Below are 12,385 nucleotides of genomic sequence, written 5' to 3'. Positions count from 1 at the left end.
CACACGTGTATACTCACATTTATCAAACACATATGTCTGTCTGTCCTCCCCTGCACAGATTGGGATGAGACCAAGGCGAGGTGGTGCAGTCACCTCTGAGGAAACAGCCGGTTCCTTTACGCTGAGAAACTATTCAGGACGTCCCCTCCTTCACTTTGATGCACCAAGGACTCCTACACTCAGCACCACGGAGAAGTTATACTGCAGAGCCTGTTGTTACCACGCAGACTTAGGGCCTGATTCAGAGGCGCTCGCTCTGAATCAGGGCGGATTTTTTTTTTTATCCATCTCCAGGCCACTCGTAAAGCTGTGGGTGACCACTCACAGCTTTTGCGAGCGTCCTGGCGATGGCCGCGATTATCGCAACCATCGGCATTGCGAGGAGACCCTAAGGTAGGGTCTCAATCGCAATGCCGAGTGGACTTTCTGCTCTAATAGAGCAGGAAGTCCGCTAATGACATCACGAGTGATGTCAGTAGGGCCGCCCACAAACGGCAGGTGTTCCTTCGGGAACGCCTCCGTTCGTGCAGCCTCCCCCCCTACAAAACTGGGCGAACTGTCGATCAACATCGACAACCACCCCGTTTTGTTACGAGCCCCGGAGCGAGTGAAGTTCTCACACGCTATGGGGCTTGCGCGTACGCACTGGGCCATCATCGACCCGCTTGTGAGCGCTATGCGCTCGCGAGCGGGTCTGAATCAGGCCCTTAGTGTCTTACAGCTGACTTTTCTGTTCACTGAACTGTCCGTACTTCACTGCGGAGCAGTGATCCTGCCACTCGTGCCCAACCAACGGCATTGGTCAGACATCACGGATCCCATCGGAAATGTACGTAGGAGAGGCCTCTCCACTTTCAGTGCTGGTTTAGCACAATCACGGGAGGATTGTTTTGCATTTTTCTCACGAGAGACTTCTGAGACACGAACACACTTAAAGATCACAGGTACACATCCACCAATGTGGATTATTAATTGTGTTACCTACTAACTGTTCCACGCTTGCAGGATAGTTACCATGCAGTAATTTGCCATACTGAAAATGTATTCTAATAAGTTACAAGTACTACAAACTGTATCCATCCCTGCACTGCTGGATCATTACTCCAATTGGATTTTACCTGTGCTCTTTATTACGTGACTTTTGCTGTTGTATTAAAGGAGCTACATTCTCTATCCTCATCGGTTCTGTGTGGTCTATTTTTCATATATATTTTTTTATGTAGCCACATTGTTGCTTACTTATTTAGTTATTCCAGTGCTATCAGCTACTCATGTTCACTTAGGTCCATTAGATCAGACATTTACTATTATATTGTACCTATAGGATTTGTTTTTTATTTCTGTACTTACATTGATATTTTATATTTTAGACATTAAATACATTCATACTGGTACCGCAGCGCTCCCAAAATTAGTTTTCTTTGGTCTAGTTAGATCGTGGCCAGGATATAGGTGGGTTGGGGTCCTGGTCGGACCTCCCGTTGGTGTACGTTGGGCAGAACTTTGACCCTGGGAGCCTGTTCTGGGCCTTCCACCCGATGGATTTGGATGACATCACATAATAAAACTTTATAACTTGAAGATTTAAACTCAGGCAAGGCCGGTACTTCAGATAGTAGATATAGAAAACGCTCGAAAGTTGTGTTTATACGAATACGTCCACATATTACAGCCTGGACACACAGGTACCTATACACACACACAATCTATTCCTTTGTACCCAAGGACGCCCGTTTATAGTTCACAACTACTATAATGGGAACAGATCAATAGTCTACAATCCGCTGATTACAATGACAGAGCGGCTTACATCTATGATACTTATAGACGGAGATTATCACTGTCTCTGGGGAGACGGAAGCGCAGTATAGTTTGCAGGCTCCAGGTCCCAGGACGATCAGGGGAGGTGCTGTAGACCCTCTACAGCACCTCAAACAGCCACCAAAAGGTTAAATAAAACAAACAAAAAAAAAAAGATTAGCAATAGTACACTAGCACCAACACTGGTCATGCATGATACGCCAATTTATTCAAACAATGTAGAGAGATAGATATATATATATCTATCTATCTATCTATCTATATCTATCTATATATCACACACCACAGTAGTAAATGTGGCTGAGAGGTGTAGCTGGTAAAACCACATCAGCCGGCAGCTGGTACAGAAGCAGGTAACACCGAATCTGCCAGCAGCTAGTAAAACCATATCTGCTGGCAGTTGGTAAATATGAGCACCTGATAACACCACAACCACCGGCAGCTGGTTATACCACACCCGCCACCAATTGGTACGTATCAGCACCTGGTAACACCACATCTGTCAGCAGCTGGTACATCAGAGGGAATCGGTATGAAATACCGCCGGCCGACAACAGCAGAGTTCCCGGCAGCGGAAGCCCGACAGCGCTGGAAATCCCGATCGTGGATAGGCAAGTACTAACTAACCTCCCCCCCGGAGCCCTAAACCTAACCCTCCCCCTCCGCGGCTGTCCGCTCACGGCATCCTTTCAATCGGGATGCCGGGCGCCGGTCTCCCGGCATCGGGGAAATGTCAGGCGTCTACATCTAGACGCCCGGCATTTCATCCCTCGCCGGGATATGACAGTCGGGAAGCCGGCTGCCGGTATTAAGGCAGCCGGCTTCCCGATTGTATACCCATCAGGGACGGGTCACACCAAATCCACCAGCAGCTTGTAAAACAATATGGGCTGGCAGTTGGTAAATATGAGCATCTGCTGGTAACTCCACAACCACCGGCAGCTGGTTATACCACACCCGCCACCAATTGGTACATAGCAGCTGGTAACACTATATCCTAGCACTGGTACATAATTTCTATCCGCTTAGGTAACATGAGGACATATAAATGGGTTTGTTCACCATGAGACCTCATAACATGCAAAACTGATACACAATCACTATACACAGCGCTATCACTATGCCTCTCTGTGACGCACACCGCAATTCCCAGCTAATCCGCCAGAGTTCCTGTGTTACACACAATGTTACTTCCTGAGGGTGAGAAAGCGGGGAGGGGTCCTAAACATAGAACGCATCAGTCATAATTTGTGGTAATTACGGCCACACAGGGGGGGCACAGTGTATGAAGGGGGGTTTGTCAGGTAACGTCCATGGGATACAAATAAGGATGCAGACACCAGACTCTTTATAATCACATTTTATTAGAAAACCCTCCATTGTTCTGGGCTGGGAGACTCTGGATGAGAAAAGACCACGCACACATCAGAGCCACGTATTGTACGGTCGGGACACAAACCACGATTCTGTTAGACGTTGCACCCAGCACTGTGAAAATGAAAAATATGGTCCTATAACGGGAATTCGGCTTTCAAAAGGTGTAATGCCATCGGGCACCGATAAGATGGCTGACACAAAGCTCATCATCCACTCGTCCTATACAATCCAATAGTTTTAGGAAGCTCTGGAACAGTGGTAACGCACAGAGTTGTAGCTGCATCAGACGGCGAGCGCCAAGGCCTCCTCCGTTCCATGGGGAGGTAAGAGATTATCCTCCAGGACACTCAGCAGGCGCTGGATAGAGACCGGTGGCGCTGTCCGATGTTTATGACAAGAACGGATATATCAGATTGTGCGATGTTACTACTTTCTATAGGCTGTACGTTTCAGCGTGGATGACTTTCCACACACAGGGGGGGGGGGGGTTTCAGGGGAGGGATGGGCCGGAGCAGGGTGATCGGCAGCTGTGTACACCAGTCTCTCACGTCTGTGTTTGGATCATGGAACCTCCTCAGTTTTTCTTGGGCTTGGGGGTGTCATACTTTCTCTTGCTGGAGAACCATAGGAGAAGGGGAATCCCGATGGATGGGAGGGTCATCACCCCAAAGGCTGCCCAGTCCAGCTAAGTATTGACAAAGGTGAGAAGTCAGCAAGCGGACAAGGCCTTGTAATAAGTGCTCCCCCCTCCCATATGACTGTATACCCCACGGTGCATTCCTCTCTCTGCACATTCGTTTATATAGCACCTGCATACGCTGCCGTGTCGTACATTGGTCCAACATCATTGCTGACAGGCAAAGAGTTATTATGCAAAGTCTGCAAGTAAACTAACAAAAAATCTAATGCTCCCCCGTTACAGGTACCTGACAGTCTGTGGAGGTCTTAGACTATTATAGCTGCCAGAATGACACTACTGGGTTCTAGATCCCTCAGGTGAAGTGAATGTGCGATGTACTCTCTGCAGCTCTTATTCATATACCACACTCCCCAAGGATAGAGGGGCTGAGACGATAAGAGACTAGTAAGGAATGTAAGCAGGTTTGAGGAATCCGCATGGCGGAGCACAGTGCTTTATGAAGCCGATTTTGCAGTACTAAGCCGGGCACACACTACAACGACATACGAGGACAAAATCCCTTCATCCCATACACACTGTGCAATTTAATGAACGGCGGAAGGATATCTTGTTCTGGCCTTCATTAAACTGTACCTACTCGTACACAATATCTTCCGATTGGCTTGTGCAGCACGGCCAAACAAAAGATATCGTGTACAACCTGCAGGAAAACGCATTTTGTGCATACACACTGCACGATTTCTAGTTCCAATTTGGCTGGAAATCGTGCAGATATCATTGTAGTGTGTACCCAGCCTTTCTTTACAAGCACCATTCTGGAGATAGACGGACCATGGAAGATCACCATACGAATATGATCCCAGAAACATGTGATATGCAATCGCTTAAGTACTTAGTATGAGTGACTCATTCTAAACATGCACATCAACACTGCAGAGAAACAGTCCCACTTGTCGTCAGCACTGCAGTGGTGCAAGAGTAAAACTTACTTACCTCGTCCCCACCAGTTATTTGAGAGCTTGGGGGTGGGGGGGGGGGGGGGGGGGGAAGGTAAGTAGGCTTTCAAAGTGTTATGCCTTGCTGTCTACCATAATAATTCCTACACACATTAAAGTGTTTCATTTATGAGAACTAGCCCATTTTATTATGAAAATTAATGTATAGGCAGCCAGTTGTTGAGCCATAATTCATGGGGATACTAGTGACTGGTTAGTCTGCATTCCCAGTAAGGTCACCGGTTCCAAGCGAATGGATAGGCTGCTCTATCAGTGATGTCACAGGTTCCTAGTGAATGAATAGGCTGCTCTATCAGTGATGTCACTGGTTCCTAGTGAATGAATAGGCTGCTCTATCAGTGATGTCACTGGTTCCTAGTGAATGGATAGGCTGCTCTATCAGTGATGTCACTGGTTCCTAGTGAATGAATAGGCTGCTCTATCAGTGATGTCACCGGTTCCTAGTAAATGGATAGGCTGCGCTATCAGTGATGTCACTGGTTCCTAGTGAATGGATAGGCTGCTCTATCAGTGATGTCACCGGTTCCTAGTGAATGGATAGGCTGCTCTATCAGTGATGTCACCGGTTCCTAGTGAATGGATAGGCTGCCCTATCAGTGATGTCACTGGTTCCTAGTGAGTAAATAGGCTTTAAAAACCTTGATTGATAAATAAGCCTTAAAGGGTCTCTCTGTTTTATACAGAGTTGTAATGAGTTACCAATCCTTCCTTGCAAAGAAACATGTCAGGTACCCTTTTTTGAACACATTAAATATTAACTTACAAAATGAGGGGAGAACCTTCTGTCAAACTCCCGCTGAGCCAGTATTCCTCCTTGTCCAGGGGCGCTGGTGTACCCCACCTGTTACCAAATGATTTACAATTCAATGGTGTATTTATAAGCATAAACAGATGCACAGCACTGACATTGTAATTACAAACACAAGACCACATATGAAAGGCAATTCTATAGAAAAAAAAATAAATATGAGGTTGATTTCATTTACAAGACATTGATTATATGTCGCTATGTAAACATTTAAGGCCGAAAATAACGTTTTCCTGTCGGCCTTTAGCTTATGTAGTGGGGACACAAACTGCAGTTCTCCAAAGTAAAACAAGGATTTATGGACCTTTGCTGCAGCGGATCCCACCCCCAAGGCATATAACAGAGTTCTGCTATTCTCTGCAGCTAAGCCAGCCTTTTATAACCCAAGTGCAGTTGTCGATGCCCCTCCCACTTGAGCTTTTCATTGGCATTAATGAGGGAGGGGTATCTACAACACAGCTATCTGCTTGAACCAGAGGGAGAGTACTGCCGAACTGTTGGAGCCTTCTAGGTATTTAATCTTGATGACCACCACACAAACGTATATTTTAAGGTTAGATAAGTAAAACACTGACAGGATTACCAGGGTGCATTCTTTCTCCCTATGTATTAGTTTAGAGCATTCAAAAATAAAAACGAGAGATGAAGACTACTTACCACAACTTGTAACCCCTCCTGTGCCAGGTAAGTGACAGTGGCAGAGGTAAAGTTGAAGTACCCGGCTTTCAGGGGACGCAGGACCACGGTGTGAGAGACATTGCTAGCGCTACACACAGGCAGTTAAAGATCAGCAACATCAGGTTGTATGAACAGACTTCACAGGAGCGTTGGGAGCTACACCCATTGGGCCACATACATAAGTTGCACACTGTTTGCTGCCATATTTCTATGCAAGCCCAACCCCTCTTACAAATGGCTTAGCTTATAGTAACGTACATTACAGTAGACCGGATTATTGTTTTACATATCACTTAAAGAAATAAGTTTAACATTTTATTATACAATGAGCATTTTTTTTTTTATTTACATTTTTGTAGATAAATTGTGCCCCCTTGTTACTTGGCATGAATGGGGACTAGATATAGCGGTACAAGGGGGCTGGGTGTATGGACATCCGGCACAACATACAGACAAACCAACTAGTGACAATTGTGAGGGGAGAGTGACGTTGGTCCAATCCCAGGTCAGACTTGGCTCAGAACAAGCGTGTGGCTTTGTGGTTATAATTAGCCAGGTCAATGGAAGATTATAGTACAGGCGCCCGCTAAAATGACTGAGGACTCAATGAAAGGATACGGTGCGATTCTGTCCCACTTTACGTTCAGCATGCCGGAGACTATCCCGAAATCTTCAGGCGGGAAGGAATCGTCGGAGAGCTCCACATCCAGAGCGGCACTAGAGGGAGGACAAGCGTCAGATTATAGTATAATGCTATGGATATGCCGCACACACTGTACTGACTCGTACATGTGATATCAGAGGCCTGAGGCACTGCCCTGTGAAATAGTGGATCAGCCTACAAACTGGCCCCTTCCACTGCGCTTAGGATGACAGGGATTACTGTTAGAGGGTCAATTCAATTAGGGGCGATTAGCAGGCACAGCGATGTTACAACGCCAGCAACTGCACCGCTTCTGACTCCAAACCTATTTCAGTTGGCAAGCGCAGTGGGTGCTTCCCAAAATTAGCGATTTAGGGGCTGACATATGTACAGCATGGGTCTGCGCCGAGACACACTTCTACGCAGAGGGGGAGCGCGCCTACACACACTCTCCTACGCAGAGGGGGTACGTGCCTTTCTGCACGCCTACACAGAAGGTACATGACACGCTATATAATAAAACATAAATACCACATACTTCATAAACTAAAATATACACAGGGGGTCAATATTCGTATCCATACAACACACGAATCATGGGATAGATAGAGATGTAAATATATCTATCATCTCTGTATATAAATGACATCTCTATATCACACTAACACATGGTACATGTCTATACATTGTATAATTACCAATATTTGGACAGAAACAGGCTTTAGAAAGCTGCTAACACTCAGCAATGATAAAGCGCCCTGATAGGGTGCAGCTTTGTACATGGAGGAAATCCCTATACATATATAAAGATACCATGTAATATTACACGTGGATCGTAGTGTGATCAGCATCATTCTCCTCACCTGGAGCCCACGTTATAGATGTTGTATTGCAGCGTTAGATCTTTTCCCTCCACGGCGTAGCGGTTCAGCAGGGACTTAGAGGCCAGTAACCTAGCCCCCTCCTCACATCGAGCCACGGCCAGGAGGGCCAGCAAGGCAGCAAAAAGAACCTTCATCTGCAAGAGACATGGTCACAGTAGTCACATCTTAGGGAAGAAGAGCAGTAAGATGTACAGACAGATGATATGGAGCACAGATTTCTTCTACAGACAGGCGGCCGCAGTGCCCAATACATTATATGTCCCACACAGCATGCAGGGGTCAGTCATCACACAGAGTAACTGCACTGTAACAAAACATACATCTACAGTAACAGTGACCAATACATTATATGTGATCAGCCATGTCCCACACAGCATGCAGGGGTCAGTCATCACAGAGTAACACAACTGTAACAAAACATACATCTACAGTAACAGTGACCTAAAGACTTAAACACCCTACAGAGGTTCCTTCCCCACCACATGGCGTACAGGTAGACACTTACCTCTTCCCTACACACGACCCAGGGAGACCCCTTCCCCGCCACACACACACACGACCCAGGGAGACCCCTTCCCCGCCACACACACGACCTAGGGAGACCCCTTCCCCGCCACACACACACACGACCCAGGGAGACCCCTTACACACCACATGGCGTACAGGTAGACCCTTACCCCTTCCCCGCCACACACACACACACACGACCCAGGGAGACCCCTTCCCCGCCACACACACACGACCCAGGGAGACCCCTTCCCCGCCACACACGACCCAGGGAGACCCCTTCCCCGCCACACACACACACGACCCAGGGAGACCCCTTCCCCGCCACACACACACGACTCAGGGAGACCCCTTCCCCGCCACACACACACACACACACACGACTCAGGGAGACCCCCTTCCCCGCCACACACACACGACTCAGGGAGACCCCTTCCCCGCCACACACACACACACACACGACTCAGGGAGACCCCCTTCCCCGCCACACACACACGACCCAGGGAGACCCCTTCCCCGCCACACACACACGACCCAGGGAGACCCCTTCCCCGCCACACACGACCCAGGGAGACCCCTTCCCCGCCACACACGACCCAGGGAGACCCCTTCCCCGCCACACACGACCCAGGGAGACCCCTTCCCCGCCACACACGACCCAGGGAGACCCCTTCCCCGCCACACACGACCCAGGGAGACCCCTTCCCCGCCACACACGACCCAGGGAGACCCCTTCCCCGCCACACACGACCCAGGGAGACCCCTTCCCCGCCACACACGACCCAGGGAGACCCCTTCCCCGCCACACACGACCCAGGGAGACCCCTTCCCCGCCACACACGACCCAGGGAGACCCCTTCCCCGCCACACACGACCCAGGGAGACCCCTTCCCCGCCACACACGACCCAGGGAGACCCCTTCCCCGCCACACACGACCCAGGGAGACCCCTTCCCCGCCACACACGACCCAGGGAGACCCCTTCCCCGCCACACACGACCCAGGGAGACCCCTTCCCCGCCACACACGACCCAGGGAGACCCCTTCCCCGCCACACACGACCCAGGGAGACCCCTTCCCCGCCACACACGACCCAGGGAGACCCCTTCCACAAACACACACACACACGACCCAGGGAGACCCCTTCCCCGCCACACACACACGACCCAGGGAGACCCCTTCCCCGCCACACACGACCCAGGGAGACCCCTTCCCCGCCACACACACACACGACCCAGGGAGACCCCTTCCCCGCCACACACACACACACACGACTCAGGGAGACCCCTTCCCCGCCACACACACACACGACTCAGGGAGACCCCTTCCCCGCCACACACACACACACACGACTCAGGGAGACCCCTTCCCCGCCACACACACACACACACGACTCAGGGAGACCCCTTCCCCGCCACACACACACACACACACGACTCAGGGAGACCCCTTCCCCGCCACACACACACGACTCAGGGAGACCCCTTCCCCGCCACACACACACACGACTCAGGGAGACCCCTTCCCCGCCACACACACACACACACACGACTCAGGGAGACCCCCTTCCCCGCCACACACACACGACCCAGGGAGACCCCTTCCCCGCCACACACGACCCAGGGAGACCCCTTCCCCGCCACACACGACCCAGGGAGACCCCTTCCCCGCCACACACGACCCAGGGAGACCCCTTCCCCGCCACACACGACCCAGGGAGACCCCTTCCCCGCCACACACGACCCAGGGAGACCCCTTCCCCGCCACACACGACCCAGGGAGACCCCTTCCCCGCCACACACGACCCAGGGAGACCCCTTCCCCGCCACACACGACCCAGGGAGACCCCTTCCCCGCCACACACGACCCAGGGAGACCCCTTCCCCGCCACACACGACCCAGGGAGACCCCTTCCCCGCCACACACGACCCAGGGAGACCCCTTCCCCGCCACACACGACCCAGGGAGACCCCTTCCCCGCCACACACGACCCAGGGAGACCCCTTCCCCGCCACACACGACCCAGGGAGACCCCTTCCACAAACACACACACACACGACCCAGGGAGACCCCTTCCCCGCCACACACACACGACGCAGAGAGACCCCTTCCCATGACATACTGTAATGGGGGACAACTGATTTATAATAGGGAAAGGAGAGCAGCTATAGGAAACAGGACCCTCGCCCATTAGCATGAGGGACCCCCTGCTCCGTGCTAACGCATGGAGAGCAGCGGCTACACACAATGCGCCCCGTGTACTGTATGTGACACCCCCCAGCCCCAGTACACTACTACCCCCCGACCCCCAGTACACTACTACCCCCCGACCCCCAGTACACTACTACCCCCCGACCCCCAGTACACTACTACCCCCCGACCCCCAGTACACTACTACCCCCCGACCCCCAGTACACTACTACCCCCCGACCCCCAGCCCTGCTCTTACCCCGGCGGCTCCCAGCTCTCTCAGCAGTGTGTGTGTAACTCCAGCCCCGGCCCCCTCAGCAAGGACACGTCAGCCGCCCCCGGCCGGATATCCGCTCTCCGCGCCGCGCAGCATCATGGGGGATGTAGTCCTGTCACGTGTAGTGATCACTCAGCACTGCAGCGGTTACATTACACAGTCCCCGGCCGGCCAGTGTCATGTCAGATGAGGGTGTGCGGCTGTACTGGGATTGGGTGGAAACCGGACCACATTCCGGAACGGACCATATTCCGGAACGCCGGATCGGACCAGCTCCTGGGAGCGACCTCTGCCGCTGAGGAGCTGTGTACAGTAAAGCGCTCTGCGTGAATGGAGATGTTGTGAATGTCATATTAAATATAGTTCATAATGAATTACCACTTGCCCACTGGTAATGTTGGGATGGTAGGGGGTGTAACCCCCCCAAACTGAGGGACTGGGGGTGTAACCCCCCCAAACTGAGGGACTGGGAATAGCCGTCCTGGGCGCAGAGACCACATTAGATAGTCCTGACGGAACGGGGCGCTGTCGGGTTAGCCAGCCATCCTGGGTGCTGGAACGGGGCGCTGACCGCCTTAGCCAGCCATCCTGGGTACTGGAGCGAGGCGCTGACCGCCTTAGCCAGCCGTCCTGGGTACTGGAACGGGGCGCTGGCCGCCTTAGCCAGCCATCCTGGGTACTGGAACGGGGCGCTGGCCGCCTTAGCCAGCCATCCTGGGTACTGGAACGGGCCGCTGGCCGCCTTAGCCAGCCGTCCTGGGTACTGGAGCGAGGCGCTGACCGCCTTAGCCAGCCATCCTGGGTACTGGAACGGGGCGCTGGCCGCCTTAGCCAGCCGTCTTGGGTACTGGAACGGGGCGCAGGGCGCTGACCGCCTTAGCCAGCCGTCCTGGGTACTGGAACGGGGCGCAGGGCGCTGACTGCCTTAGCCAGTTATCCTGGGTACTGGAACGGGGCGCAGACCGCCTTAGCCAGCCGTCTTGGGTACTGGAACGGGGCGCAGGGCGCTGACCGCCTTAGCCAGCCGTCCTGGGTACTGGAGCGAGGCGCTGACCGCCTTAGCCAGCCATCCTGGGTACTGGAACGGGGCGCTGGCCGCCTTAGCCAGCCGTCTTGGGTACTGGAACGGGGCGCAGGGCGCTGACCGCCTTAGCCAGCCGTCCTGGGTACTGGAACGGGGCGCAGGGCGCTGACTGCCTTAGCCAGTTATCCTGGGTACTGGAACGGGGCGCAGACCGCCTTAGCCAGCCGTCTTGGGTACTGGAACGGGGCGCAGGGCGCTGACCGCCTTAGCCAGCCATCCTGGGTACTGGAACGGGGCGCAGACCACCTTAGCCAGCCGTCCTGGGTACTGGAACGGGGCGCTGACCGCCTTAGCCAGCCGTCCTGGGTACTGGAACGGGGCGCTGACCGCCTTAGCCAGCCGTCCTGGGTACTGGAACGGGGCAGGTGTTTTCTTCATTGCGGGAGTAGCGGCAGGTGTATTTTTGCACAATTTAAAAAAATCATTTTAGGGACTTAATAAAATGCTTACCCCCATTTTCA

The 12,385-nt window shown here is 52.4% G+C and overlaps 1 protein-coding gene across 1 annotated transcript; it reads right to left on the bottom strand.

The window, feature by feature from the left end:
• Positions 1-3,166: 3,166 nt before the first annotated feature.
• Positions 3,167-10,928, bottom strand: SSR2 (signal sequence receptor subunit 2). Its single transcript, XM_088467696.1, has 6 exons — positions 10,823-10,928; positions 7,847-8,001; positions 6,959-7,057; positions 6,320-6,428; positions 5,618-5,695; positions 3,167-3,883 (listed from the first exon to the last, which is right to left on the bottom strand). Exons 2-6 carry the CDS (start codon positions 7,999-8,001, stop codon positions 3,773-3,775), a joined length of 552 nt encoding a protein of 183 aa, XP_088323822.1. The 5' UTR covers positions 10,823-10,928; the 3' UTR covers positions 3,167-3,772.
• Positions 10,929-12,385: the final 1,457 nt, after the last annotated feature.

The sequence above is a fragment of the Taudactylus pleione genome, unplaced genomic scaffold (genome assembly GCF_031769625.1).
Source record: "Taudactylus pleione unplaced genomic scaffold, aTauple2 ptg000073l, whole genome shotgun sequence".
Lineage (NCBI taxonomy): Eukaryota > Metazoa > Chordata > Amphibia > Anura > Myobatrachidae > Taudactylus > Taudactylus pleione.
Note: the sequence above shows the minus strand (reverse complement) of the source record. Positions and strands in the feature narration are given on the sequence as shown.